The 14,361-nt window shown below is 53.1% G+C and overlaps 1 protein-coding gene across 6 annotated transcripts in view; it reads left to right on the forward strand.

The window, feature by feature from the left end:
• Window positions 1-14,361, forward strand: part of NDST1 (N-deacetylase and N-sulfotransferase 1) — an 83,667-nt gene that overhangs the window by 56,692 nt on the left and 12,614 nt on the right. For all 6 annotated transcript variants that reach the window (XM_066273020.1, XM_066273016.1, XM_066273019.1 and 3 more), the window contains 7 exons: window positions 3,731-4,225; window positions 6,922-7,009; window positions 8,091-8,245; window positions 8,885-9,070; window positions 10,705-10,833; window positions 12,186-12,368; window positions 13,302-13,398. In XM_066273020.1, coding sequence (XP_066129117.1) covers window positions 3,731-4,225; window positions 6,922-7,009; window positions 8,091-8,245; window positions 8,885-9,070; window positions 10,705-10,833; window positions 12,186-12,368; window positions 13,302-13,398 — 1,333 coding nt within the window. The remainder of the gene's footprint in view (window positions 1-3,730; window positions 4,226-6,921; window positions 7,010-8,090; window positions 8,246-8,884; window positions 9,071-10,704; window positions 10,834-12,185; window positions 12,369-13,301; window positions 13,399-14,361) is intronic.

Raw genomic sequence — 14,361 nt, forward strand, 5'->3', positions numbered from 1 at the left:
CAGTAGAATTTGCATCAGAGGCCACATCCAGTGTGCAGAGCTCCCAGTCTCTGGAGAGCAGGCAGTGGGCTGCGGTCACTGGGCACAGTTGGTACAACTAAGAACTTTGATTCCATCTAGCCCCAATTCCTTGTTCTATAGGTAAACCCGGGGCCCTCAGGTTTACCTGAGGGGCAGGGACATCCTCAGTCCCACTGTGGGTGGGCTCAGTGGCAATTCCAAGTCTTCATGCTCTTCCTACCCTGTTGCATAAGATGAGACCCTGACTTAGTTTTGAGCAGAGGCTGGTGACTTTGGGGTTGGCCAAACAATGCTGGTTGTGGACCCCAGGGATCTGGAGACTCATTTTCCTGTTCCCACTTGTGCTAGATTCTTAGGTCAGTGTAAGAGCAGGGACAGAAACGCACAGACCCTGTTTAGATCTTTCTGTCCCTTAAAAGCAGAGTGACCCTAGACTGGGTACTACTCAAGCTATCTGTAAAGTGGGACCAATCACAGCTCCTGTCTCACTGGGTCATGTTGAAGATAAAGCAACACAAGGGATGGGAACCACTAGCACAGAACCTGGTACCCAGAGCCACCCAATAAGTGGCAGCTGTCACACTTTTGTCATCTCTATGTCCAGCAAACAACTGGTGGTAGCACTTAAGTCTTGTAGTTTATGTGAGGTCCTTAAGGGTGGGAACAGGTCTTCATCAGTAGCCCCCATTCCAGGGATTGATAAGGACTTCTTGACCTCTGTTTTGCACTTACTATGTGCCAGACAGTGAGCTCATTGCTTCTAAATCAGCCACAGGTGAGCATGTCAGAGTAAGCTGACTTGAGGCCCAGAGAGGACCCATGGGGTCCCAAAGTCATCATCTAGTCCAGGCGTCCCCAAACTATGGCCCGCGGACCGCATGAAGCACCCTGAAGCCGTTTATCCGGCCCCCCGCCGCACTTCCGGAAGGGGCACCTCTTTCACTGGTGGTCAGTGAGAGGAGCACTGTATGTGGTGGCCCTCCAATGGTCTAAGGAACAGTGAACTGGCCCCCTGTGTAAAGAGTTTGGGGACCCCTGTCACTAAGTCTGTCCTGGGCTCCCCAGCGCACCAATCAGGGCTTCCTTCCTCTCCCTGGATGACCCCACTGGAAGACTCGGTGTCTCCTGGGTGTCCTGAGTGCTGAGGAGCAGGGGGTTCTCCTCCTGCGGTGTGGGGCCTGCCTTGAGGCTCAGCGTCTGATGCTGTGGCTTACTCTCCACTCCCTTCCCCAGCTGGTTCCTTTCATTGCCGCCTGGAGTGGACAGTCAGCAACTTGGCTTTTTCCCTTCTTCAGTGTGTCCCAGCTGGGCAGCTGTCTGAGCTGCCAGCGCTTGGCAGTCAGCTCAGGGTCGGGGCTTTGAAATGGGATCCCCCAGTGCCTGTGGTTCAGCGTGACCTCCCAGGCCATAGCAGGTGATGGACAGGGCCTGAAATGTCGCTGGCTTTGCAGTTCTGTTCGACCAGTGCTGGCTTAGGGCTTGTGAGGAAGCCTGGGGCTGGGGGAGGTGGCCTCCCAGGACGGGCACGCTGCGTTGTGGCTGGCATGGGACAGAGAGGGGAGTTGGCAGGTACTCCTGGTAACTGATACCATCAAATGCGGCTCCTTATCTCGGTTTACAAGGCCAGAGCCCTGCGGAGCCTTTGTGGAAATTAGAAAAAAGCACTCCTGCCTGGAGGAGATAGTAAAAGGCACCCTCTGGGCAGGTGCGGCTCCACGCTGGGCACAGCTGAGTGCCCCTGTGCGGTGCTCACCTGGCCAGCTCCAGGCCACCCCCTGCACCACCCTACCACCCTCCCTAGCCTCTTTTGGTGCCCTTTGTCCACTGTTAATTTGCCCCACCCCACTCATTCTCCACCCAGCAGCCAGATGGGACTTTTTAAAATGCAAATTGAACCTGTCAGCCCTCTGTTCAAAATCCTTTGATGGAGTCTTTGATGGCTTCCCACAGCCACTTCCAGCCTGTAGGGCCTGCAGGTCTGGCCCCAGCTGACCTCTCTTTCTCATCTCTTCTCCTCTCTTGATCACGCTATTGGCCTTTTGCTATTCCTTGACTGTGCTGAGCCCTCTCTTACCCTCAGGGCCTTAGCACTTGCTATCCTTTGAACTTGGCCTCTCCATCTCCTCTACTTGATGCTTACTCATTCTTTAGTAAGTCCCTTTCTCCAGGAAGCCTTTCCTGAACTGGTTGACTATACCCAGTGATCTAGTGTTTTAGAACTATAAACCTCCTCTGGGTAACGTGTGCCTCATTGAAGTTTTATGTTTATCTCTGCGGTTTTCATTGCTGTCTCTCTTCCTTGTTCAACTTTAAGGTTCATGAGGGCAAGGACCCAGCCTAGGTAAAATGTGCTATAGCTGAGGCTTTAACATGATCCCAGGGAGGCCAGTGCAGAGAAAGGGTATATACGTTGGGTTTTGAAGGATGAGCAGAAGTTTGCCAGGCCAAGAAGACAGAGTGGAACTGACACAGGGACGAGGACAAATTGTACCATATCCAGAGGCAGGTGGCTGGGAGCCTAGGAAAGAGGAGAAGCAGGGCTGAGGGTGCTGGGTGCAGGTCTCCAGAGAGCTGGGCAGTGGGAGACCCCGGAAGGAGAAGGGAGGTTTGGGGAGCTGGCTTCCTGTGAAGGGTGCTGGGGGCAGTGGAGGTTGGCAATGCAGTAAGGTGGTGTCTTTGTTCCGGCACCCCGGTAGATACCTCCTCTTTGGTCTCGTCTACACTGGCATCACCTCAGATTTCTCCTGAAGAAAAGTTTAGTGGCAAAGCAGTTTAGAAACCCCAGGAAACAGAGCCAGGTGGTCAGGTGTGTGGGCTCCAGGACTAGACCGCCTGGCTGCAGACTCTGGCCCCTCCTGTCAGCCGTGTGACTGAGGGCCACACTCTCTGACCTGTGGTGGCGCAGTGGATAAAGCGTTGACCTGGAACGCTGAAGTCACCGGTTCAAAACCCTGGGCTTGCCTGGTCAAGGCACATATGGGAGTTGATGCTTCCTGCTCCTCCCCCCTTTCTCTCTCTCTCTCTCTCTCTCTCTCTAACGCTCCTCTCTAAAATGAATAAATAAATAAATAATTTAAAAAAAACCTCTCAGTTTCCTCACCTGGGAGATAGGGCAACAAAGGAGCCTTCCTGGCGAGGCAGGTGTGAGGGCTGCATGAGCAGTCGGTGATGCCGCTAGCCCTGTTCTGAGCACTTTGCCGACCTGACGCTCAGCCTTCTCCACCACCCCTGGAGGTGTTTAAAAAGTTCTCGGCCACATCATACAGCAGAGGGAACTGAGGTTACATAACTGGCCCAGGGCCAGGAAGTCTGGTGGCAGAGTCCATACTGCCAGTTGCTGGGCCTTTCTCTGTGTGGTCTTAGGCAAGTTACCTAGCCTCTCTGGGCCTCATTCTCCTCATCTCTAAAATGAGAGTGATAGCAATGCCTCCACCATGGGGTCACTGAGGATTACCAGCACCCCCGCATGCAAAGTGCTGGAACCGGTGCCTGGCTTTGGTAGGGACAGCATACGTGTTAGCTAGGATATTACTGTGACAGATGAAGCGGGGTTTGCATGGCCAGGTAGCACAGGGCCAGAGTGGTACAAGCCCTCGTGAAGGTTAGTGAACACTGTTGACATTACTGTGCTGCACACCTGAGATTCGTGGTACCTCGGGTTCTGGATCTGATGGCTCTGTTTTCCCCTCCTGCCTCGCCCCGGCTGCAGGCCAACGAGAACAGCCTGCTGAGTGCGCAGCTCAAAGGCTTCCCCCTGTTCCTGCACTCGAACCTGGGCCTGAAGGACTGCAGCATCAACCCCAGGTCGCCCCTGCTCTACGTGACGCGGCCCAGCGAGGTGGAGAAGGGCGTGCTGCCCGGCGAGGACTGGACCGTGTTCCAGTCCAACCACTCCACCTACGAGCCGGTGCTGCTGGCCAAGACACGCTCGTCCGAGTCCATCCCGCACCTGGGCGCCGACGCCGGCCTGCACGCCGCGCTGCACGCCACCGTGGTGCAGGACCTGGGCCTCCACGACGGCATCCAGCGCGTGCTGTTCGGCAACAACCTCAGCTTCTGGCTGCACAAGCTCGTCTTCGTGGACGCCGTGGCCTTCCTCACCGGCAAGCGCCTCTCGCTGCCCTTGGACCGCTACATCCTGGTGGACATCGATGACATCTTCGTGGGCAAGGAGGGCACGCGCATGAAGGTGGACGACGTGAAGGTAGGCCCAGGTCCCAGACCGGGGAGGGCGTGGTCGCCCCCCTTCAAACTGCCCTGTCCCCGGGCAGGACTCTGCTGTCCGCATCTCCCCCGTGCTCTTCTTAGTCCCTCTCTCTTGGGTGGTTTTATTAATTGCCTTATTTGAAGCCAGTGTCATTTAAAATTATATTGAAGTACTGACTAGAGGAATTTTGCATCTGGAGTATCTGTGGAGGAAGAGACCCAGTCACGGAGGCACAGACGGGAGCTGTGCAGAGTTGTTGACCCGCCTTTTAATCTAGACATGATTTTTAACGCTCAGAGATGTTTATGTCAGTACCAGAACTCCTACAATACTCTTAAAACAAGAACTAGAGCTTGAATTATACACAAGGCATATTTCAACCGAGGTCTGTGTAGATAGTGGAATGTGTGTGTTTAATTTGAAATGTGTTTACCAAACTAAGCTCTGCGCACAAGCATTTTGCAAACCCAGGAAGTTTTGCACGTGGCTCAGGACTACAGAGAAGCCTGCAAATTAAGACCATGAATAAGATAGTTTTCATCTCCTTGCTATTTTACTGTGTTATTTGCAAAGAGAAGGCCCTCACCAGGGCAAATGGGGAAATCAGTATCTGTTGCCATAAATAGAAGGCTACCATAACAATAGCTCCAGTGGAAACAAAGCCGGGGATTAAACTCTGCAGATACTGCTGCCTCCAGCAGCCTGTCCGCTCTTCTGCCGGATTAGCAAGTGTCAGAGACATATTAGCACCAGACCAAGACTTCCTTTTGATGTTAGGAGGCGGATTGGAAAAGAGACATCCAAGAGAAATGCTTTTCTCCCTGAGTGACCCAGATTATCTGTGCTGTCACCATCCTGAGATAACTGTTGGGATTGGCCCTGGGACCTGGGGGGGAAGGCTGGGGTGGGGTAGGGTGGGGTGAGCCTTGGTCAAGAGTCAATTCTCTACTGTTCTTCACACCTCCCTACAAGGGCAGGGTGGATGGTGTTGGGGAGCAGGCACTGTCTCGGGAGTTAAGATTTGGGTTCAAGATCCAATTTGACCTTAACTGGATGGCTTGGGCAAGTCCCTTCCCATTTCTGAGCCTCAGCTGTCAACTGACAAGTTGGAGTGGAGGGGAGGGTTTCAGGGTATTTTCTGCCATCCTAGGGTTTCACAGAGGTGCTGGGGTGAGGCGTGTGGGGGCGTGAGGGGGCATGTGCAGACCTCCGGCTCCAGTCTCTGGGGACAGGGCAGCGCTGCTTTGATCTTGACCAAGTGTGTTTCTTCCTGAGATGTCACCTAGGACAGGCTGCTGGTGGCTCAGCCTTGCTCTCGCCTGCTGTGACCTAGGTCGTCGTTGCCGGCCCGAGGTTGACCCCATGATGAAACCAGACAGGCTCACCATGTCCCCCATGAACCCTGAAGCTGCCCCTCTTGGTTCTTTCCTTGCTCCAGTTTTCAGAGTGGGAGGAATGCTAACAGTTTGGGGCTGTTTCTGTAAGAGAATCCTAACAGCAGCACCCTCTGCTGTACGCTGTGCTCAGCACAGGCTGCAAAGCACATGGCCAGCCGGGGTCCCCTTTGCCTTAAATGTCCTTGTGAGTGAAAAAGGACAGAGGTGGGGTTTTTTCTATAATTCCCAAGCACAGGCCACAACTGAGCCTTTCTTTCAGAGACATGACTGTCGCCTCATTAACTGGCACAGAACTGGCTGCACAGTGCGATTTAAATAGTGACCAACAGCAGCCGCGTATTCAGGACTGGGCCAGGGCAGGCTCTGGGCTCGGGCCTCTTTGTGCGTCGCCTCATCTGCTCCTCACAGAGCCCTGTGATGTGGACGTTGTTGTAAGTCCCATTTTACAGAGCAGGGCACTGAGGCCCAGCCGAGCACACATGTCCATCAGGCAGTGTGGTCGTGGTGAGATGCTGGCAGTGGTCCCAGGAGGGCCGGGACGTTGAGTCTGCAGTGTGTTCGAATAGGGGTTTCTTAGCCGCCTTAAGCGTCATGCAAGGATATTTTTGAGTCTTAACCCCAGAGTACAACTGTGCGTTTGTTTCACAAGTGTCAACAACCCTTCATTGACTTGCAAAGCACTGGGTGTGCCCTGCATGGGAACACTGCATTGCTGGGTGCCCAGTGCGTGTTTGGAAAGGTCGTGGTCCTGTGACATCAGCCTTGCATTCACCTATGAGGAGAAATCCTCCACATTAGACATGAGGCTTATAGTGGCGGTGACCAAAAACAGACATACCACACCACCATTTTTCATCATTTACCAAATGTCAGGCAGTTTAATGTGCAATATCTTATTTAGTTCTTAGAGCCCCATGAGGAAGGTGATGTTATCCCTGTTTCACTCTTGGGGAAAGTGAGGCCTAGAGAGGTTACGAAGCCTTCTCAAGGACACGCAGAGCCAGGCTGGAGTCTAGGACTTCTCTCGCCAGAAGCCCGGTGTAGGTTGTCACATAGGACTGGCTTCATGGGGATGGGACCCGTGCAGCCACTCAGGGCCCGTACCAGGTGTAACCCCTGCTGTTGGCTTTCTGGCATCCTTAACTTCCGAGTAGAGGCCCCATGATTTCCTCTTTCACCAGGCCCTGCACTCTTTTTAGCTGGGCCTGCAGCAGCAAGGCACTTCCAGGCCCCCGCGGGTGGAGCGGAGCTCCTGGCTCTGCCCTCATCCCTGCTCTTCTCCTCTGCCCGCCTCAGGCCCTGTTTGATACACAGAACGAACTACGCACACACATCCCAAACTTCACCTTCAACCTGGGCTACTCAGGGAAATTCTTCCACACAGGTAAGCGGGCCTGGCTGTACCCGATGAGCACCTTCCAGGTGGTCTGATGGGCCACGTTAGGGGCACATTTGGTCCCTGTTGCCCACCCCTCTGCCCTCCAACCAGCAGCTCACAGAACAGTCATAGCCCCAGGCAGAGGCCATTTCGGGGTGGCGACAGCACAGCGAGGCCCCCCCTGCCCCCCACGCCTTCAGACTGTGCTGTCCTGGCGAACCATCTTCTTGTCACTCCCTCACCCCACCTTTTAAGATGATTGGAACTATTTCTGTTTAAAAATATAATTGAACTTTAAAAATTATAGAAGTATATAACACAGAAAGTGAAAAAGTCCTATAATTGTACCCACTCTGGACGTGAGCACCGTTATGAGTTTATTTTCAAGCCCTAAGTGTTGAGGTTGAGGGCAGTGGGCTGTCTGGTTCATGCCTTCCTTCCTCTGTTGGGCTTATCAACAGTCCTCATGTTCTGCCCCTTCAGGGCCTGGGTCAGAGGTCAGGTGACACCACCTGAGTGTCACCTGCAGTGAGCCTTTCCTCTAGCAGCCTTCTGCTTGAGCCACAGTGAGGGCAGCTTCTCTTGAATTCTAAGCAAAACTCTATTAGCCTGCAGTTCTGGGGGAGAAGTATACAACGTAGCTCCAAAGCCAAATAAGAGCCACCCTGGGTCGTCTCTCTGCCTTTCTGATATTTTCAGCCCTTAGCATATCAGAGGTGGTTGTAGCAATACACACGAGACAGCATTAGACATCCTGTGTACATGCAGAGAGCTTCCACAGATCAATAAGTAAAAGATGAATGATCCAGTGAAAATAGGAATAGGATTGGAGCAGGCAGAAACCCTTGGGATCATTGCCTCTGAACCCTGCATTGCAGAGAGCAGAAGGTCTTGGCCAAGGTCATAAATTGCATCAAAGCCAGGGCTCTGGCCTGGGGCTCTGTCTGCTCCTGTGCTGTAGCTCAGGCAGCTGTCCCTCTTAGGGGAGGGGGCATGGCCATTGCTCCCTCCGGTCCCTGCGCACCAGCCCCGGTTGGAGGACCTTGTGACGGAGGGCCGGGCTGAGCTGCTTGTGCTTGGGCGGCAGGTACTGATGCCGAGGACGCTGGGGACGACCTGCTGCTGTCCTATGTGAAGGAGTTCTGGTGGTTCCCCCACATGTGGAGCCACATGCAGCCCCACCTGTTCCACAACCAGTCTGTGCTGGCTGAGCAGATGGCCCTGAACAAGAAGTTCGCTGTCGTGAGTAAGATTCCCTACGGGCCAGAGCCGGGCGGGCTAGGGCTGGGCTCGGGGTCCGACTGCGGACCTCTGGCTGCTTTCTCAGTTCAGTCTGATGGCTTTTTATCAACATCTTTATAGCCACTGTCTCATGGAAGCCTCACAGAGACCCCAAGAGGTATCGCTAGCCTCACTTTTAGACAAGAAACCAAAGCTCAGGGAGGCCACACCAGCTAATGAGAGCCAGGACTTAACCCAGGCCTGTTTGTGTCCTGACCCCAAGTTCCTCTCCTCCGGCTAGAATGGGAGGCTCGGGAAGGCTGGAGGGGTGCTCACCCGGAGGGAACGAGGTCTGGTGGTGGCTCAGCGTGGGCCCACCAACCAACCTGCGGCCAGGGAGGCAGGAAAAGCCCTGTCTTGTCCCTCACTCCTGGGGGCTGGAGGGCATGAACTGGTCTGAGAGTTAGTTCCTCACTTGGAGACTCTGAGCACATGCTCTTCCCTGCCGGGCCTCAGTTTCCCCATCTGTACCACGAAAGCTTGGGCCCACTGCCCTGCTGTTCTAGTCTCTGATTTCTCTCTCCCGTCCTGCAAAGGGGAAATAAGGCCCAGAGGGGATGGACCCCCACGCTCATTCTGCCCTGGCCCTCCTCTCCCCAGGAGCACGGAATTCCCACAGACATGGGGTACGCCGTGGCGCCCCACCACTCGGGCGTGTACCCTGTGCACGTGCAGCTGTACGAGGCCTGGAAGCAGGTGTGGAGCATCCGTGTGACCAGCACGGAGGAGTATCCCCACCTGAAGCCGGCCCGCTATCGCCGTGGCTTCATCCACAATGGCATCATGGTGAGCGGGCGCCTGGCAGCTGGGAGGCGGTGTGCACACACTGTTCTGGGAAACGTGGCCTTGGGGAGCCTGCTCGGGGTTTCAGGCCAGTTTCTGCTGCCCTCTCCGGTATCTGAGGCTCTCCACTCCCCAGGAGGGTGAGCTGCCAGTATGCCCCTCTTATGAACTCCTTCTTAGCCATCGCGACAAGGGATGAACATTCTTTAAAGGGGCCTCTAGTGAGACCGAGGGACAGGCCTCTGTCTCTCATTTTTTTGCTTACTTAAATTCTTTTCATGAGCTTTGACAGTGTGCCTGACCCAGTTCTAAGCACTGGGGATATAGGAGTGCACAAACCCAATGGGGACAGGGAGACGGGGTGCTCACAAATAAGGGATACGTTGGTCAGATGGTGATAAATGCCCTGGAGAAACATCAAGTAGGTCTGGGAGGTATGGAGTGTGTGGGAGGGGTGAGGAAAGCTAGTTTAAATAAGGGAGGACCTTCCTGGGAGTGAGCCTCGCTGCTGTATGAGGAAAAGCATTCAAGGCCGAGAAGACAGTGCACAGGCCCTAAGGCAGGCTTGTGCGGGGTGTGCAGGAGTCCGGTAGGGCTGGAGGAGATCTAACGAGGGGCAGGTGGTAGGGGAGGCCAGAGGGGTGATGGGCCAGATCATGCGTGAAGGGCAACGTAAGGTCAGTGGACGCACTTTAGCTTTTAGTTTGAGTTAGGAAGGATTTGAATGGAGTTATGTTAGCATCTTATTCATATTTTAAAGGGATTTCCATCATTTTAGCTGTTGTGTGGAGCAGAGACTGTTGGGGACAAAGTGCGAGGCAGGAGATCAGTTAGGAGGCGACTGCAACGTTTCAGACAAGAGGCGGTGGCGGCTTGGACCAGGGTGCGATGTTGCGACGTGGTCAGATTCCGGACTCTGAACATTTCAGAGCCAGCAGGATCTGCTGATGAGTTGGGTGTTGGGTGTGGGAAAGAGAGATTACTCAAAGATGAATCCGTGGTTTTTGGCCTGTGCCACTGGAAGGATGAGTGGTTAGCTCAGATGGGCAGCTGTGGGGAGGCCAGTTCATCCATTCATCCATCCGCCCACCCATCCACCTATCCACCCATCCACCCATCCACCCTCCCACCAACCCACCAACCTCCTTGGTACTAGGCATTCGAATTAACTCCAGGAGGAGGTGGTGACAACATAGGTGAGTTCTCTGCTCTCTTGGAGCCCATGAGAGGAGACAGATAATAAGAGTTAAACCAATGCATGACCAGGAGGACTACCAGACGGGTTCTCATGCTGACACAGGAGTTGCAGAGCATGACTAGGGAAACTGCTCCAGACAGGGTCAGTGATCCATGCTGTACAAACAGTCCAAGTATCCAGAAACATTACTAGCCCATCTACCTTACTTTTGGGTCTGCTCACCTCATACAAAGAATGGCTATGAAGTTTGCAAAATGGCCAGGCCTGTGGGCTCACCTGGGAGAATGTCGTGGGCTGTGGGCCTTTGTGGGAGAAGACCCCCAAGGGTGGGGGCTGTGCTGTCACCACAGGAGGAGACGCCCTGGCTGTTCTGAGGAAGGGTCCTCCCACCCCATCTGTTCCTGGAGACGCCATAGCTCCTCTCTGCCCCCACCCCCAGGTCCTCCCGCGGCAGACCTGCGGCCTCTTCACGCACACCATCTTCTACAATGAGTACCCTGGTGGCTCCGGCGAGCTGGACAAGATCATCAATGGGGGCGAGCTCTTCCTCACCGTGCTCCTCAATCCTGTGAGTGCTCCACAGCCTGGTCTGTGGTGAGGAGAGCTTCAGACAGCCTGTCGGCCCCGAGCAGGCCTCCCGGGCCCGGGAGGAGCCGGGGTAGAGCAGGTGTGAGGGCCGGGCACCAGGAAACCCCTTCTCCAGCCTTGGCTCTGTCCCTGCTGTGCAGCATCTCCTGGGCAGAGAATCTAAGCCATCTCCTTTCTCTGTTTGTAGTCTTGCCCTTCAATATAATAGTGTTAGCATTTTAGACCATCTTCTCTTGCCAATCTTGGTATGTGTGTAAAAATGTGTGTGTGTGTATATATACACACACACATATATATTATATTTACATACATATATATTAATATGCATAGTAAACTATTTATACATTAAACTATATATAATATCAATATATACAGTCTAAACTATTCACCTGAGCTTTCTGGGCCTGTTTCATTATCTGTAAAGTGGAAATAATCTTTTTTTTTTTTTTTGGAAATAATCATTTATGTTTTAATATAGATATCAAGGCCCTGGCCAGTTGGCTAATGGTAGAGCATCGGCCTGGCATGCAAGGGGTCCCGGGTTCGATTCCCGGCCAGGGCACACAGGAGAAGCGCCCATCTGCTTCTCCACCCCTCCCCCTCTCCTTCCTCTCTGTCTCTCTCTTCCCCTCCCGCAGCGAGGCTCCATTGGAGCAAAGATGGCCTGGGCGCTGGGGATGGCTCCTTGGCCTCTGCCCCAGGCGCTAGAGTGGCTCTGGTCGCAACAGAACGACGCCCCTGAGGGGCAGAGCATCGCCCCCTGGTGGGCAGAGCATCGCCCCCTGGTGGGTGTGCTGGGTGGATCCTGGTCGGGTGCATGCGGGAGTCTGTCTGACTGTCTCTCCCGGTTTCCAGCTTCGGAAAAATACAAATATATATATATATATCTATATATAGATATATAGATATCTATATATAGATATAGATAGATATAGATACAGATATAGATATAGATAGATAGATAGATATAGATATAGATATCAAGTATAGATGTTAAGTAGGTATCCAGTGGTGGTGGTATTTAGTTTTATGGGATAATTGAATATTCCTTATGCACCCCCTCAAAAAAAAAATAAAACAGAACACCCAAATAACTACACAGTAGGTCAGCTTCCCATTTCAGGGCTATAATAGTTAGTGGTCAGTCAGACCTGCATTCACCTGGCTATGTCCCGCCCAAGGTCACACAGCAAGTTTCTTGATGGCCCCGATGAACCTTGGACTGGTTATCGAGTGGCCCTTCAAGCTGAAGCAAGACCGAAAGGTCAGAAGTGGGGTAAAGGTGGCTCAGAGGCTGACCAGCCCCTGCCTCCCACCCCCTCCCTGGAGCAGATCAGCATCTTCATGACCCACCTGTCCAACTACGGGAATGACCGCCTGGGCCTGTACACCTTCAAGCACCTGGTGCGCTTCCTGCACTCCTGGACCAACCTCCGGCTGCAGACGCTGCCCCCTGTGCAGCTGGCCCAGAAGTACTTCCAGATCTTCTCCGAGGAGAAGGACCCGCTCTGGCAGGTGGGTGGGTCGGGGGGACTTTGTCGCAGGAAGGGAATGCCCACTGCTCACAGGCGCACACTCCAGACATGGGCTCGGGGGCTCAGCCCTCACACCCTCAGGCTCACTCTGGAGTGTAAACTCAGGTGCACATTTGCTCATCAGCATGGGCACACTCACTTGTTCTCATGCACAGGTGTGCACACCTCCCACACAGACCTCCAGGCTCATACACAGCCTCTAAAAAGAACAGCAGCACAAACCTTAAGTGAATATAATGCAAATGAAGTCTAGGAAGTGACTGCCCAGCCTGGCTTGACCTTTAGACTTTTCTGCCTCCTCCCTGCAGCAGGCCCCAAGCCATGGGAGAGGGGACTCAAGGGAGGGAGGGGAGCTGGGACCGTTCTGGGGGAAGTCTGTCCCTGGGGGCTGTCAAAAACTAGAAACAGAAGTTGGAATTAATGACGTGCTCAGAGTTCAGACTGTGGGTCCACAAACTTTGGCCCCTGGTCTATTTTTGTAAATAGAGTTTTCCTGGGACTCGGCCACGCCCATTCTTGTCTGTCTTGTCTGTGGCTGATTTCATGCCACAAGAGTGGAGACAAGTATTGCGACAGAGACCAGACAGTCCCCAAGTCTAAAATATTTACTAAACATTTCAGAAGATTAACTAAACTTTATAGTAAAAGTTTTTGACCCCTGGTTGAGACACATCTCAGGCATTTAACTTAAACAGGCGCTGTGAATTCCTGTTACATGCCAAACACTAGGCGGAGCGTTTTGCTAGGACTGACCAGAAATGGTTCCTGCCTGCCCCAGTGTCCCGAGGTGGGATGTGACAAGGACATATGTAGTAAAGCCTGTCAGGGCTGTAAGAGCCACAAATCCTTGTGTGACGGGAGTCAATTCATTGGATTCTTGGACCCCCTGACATCTTTTCCACTGTTGTTGTAGGACCCCTGCGAGGACAAACGTCACAAAGACATCTGGTCCAAGGAGAAGACCTGTGACCGCTTCCCCAAACTCCTCATCATTGGCCCCCAGAAAACAGGCAGGTCTTTGCAGCCTTGATCAGACTGCCCTACCATCTACTGTCTCAAGCACAGAATTTTAGGGGCTACCTTGCCCTGATCTCAGTCCCCAGTAACCTGCCCGCTCCTTCCCGGGAAGCAGGAGTAAAGTTGGGGTGAACGTGAATTGCCTGTCAGGGTGGAGGTGGGAACAGGGTGGAGGATGGGCATGGAGTTTTGAACCACAGCCTCAGGGAGTTCTCTCTGTGCTGGGAATCTCTGAATACCGGCAGAGAAGCCTAGATCAGCTGCTCAGCAAGTTCAAGCAGTGCCAGGCAAAACTGGTTCAGAGCAAAGAGGACTGCAATCAGTTAATCATGTGATCAGTTAGTCATGTCTGCCAGAGGTGCAGGAGGGAGAGGTGCTGATATGATAGCTAAATATTTGTCATCCATACTATAAAGCACAAACATGTACTGTCGTTTTACAGTAAAAAACTCAAGGCCCAGAGAAGTTAAGTCATTTCCTCTAACACATTCAGTTAGGAAATAGCAGATTGAGGTCTTGAACCCTGGTCTCTGTGACCCCAAAATGCACACTCTTAATCACCAAAGTCTAAAGTCTCCTTCCCTGCTGGGGTCTCTCATTATAGTATGTTAACCACAGGCTCACACACAAGAAAGGAATACACTCTCTGAAGGAGGGTAGGGTAGGTCCTGTGCTGTCACATAGGGGTGGGGGTTTGGGTGAGGGCACCTAGAAGAAAAGGCATCTGGGCCAGATTTCTTAGCCCTTCAAGAATTTCACATCAACAGACTGGAGGGTCTGGAGCTCCCTTTTCTCTGAGCTCCTGTTTGATTGCCAGAGAGAACAGAGGCCCTCAGCTGCAAGGGCTCAGCATAAACCGTCTAGTTTTGGGAATGAGGAGACTGTAATGAATTGGATGTGGCTGCTGGAGTACAGTGGTGAGAAGGATTTTGAGGCCAAGTCCTCGCATAGTGATG

The sequence above is a fragment of the Saccopteryx bilineata genome, chromosome 4 (genome assembly GCF_036850765.1).
Source record: "Saccopteryx bilineata isolate mSacBil1 chromosome 4, mSacBil1_pri_phased_curated, whole genome shotgun sequence".
Classification (NCBI taxonomy): Eukaryota; Metazoa; Chordata; class Mammalia; order Chiroptera; family Emballonuridae; genus Saccopteryx; species Saccopteryx bilineata.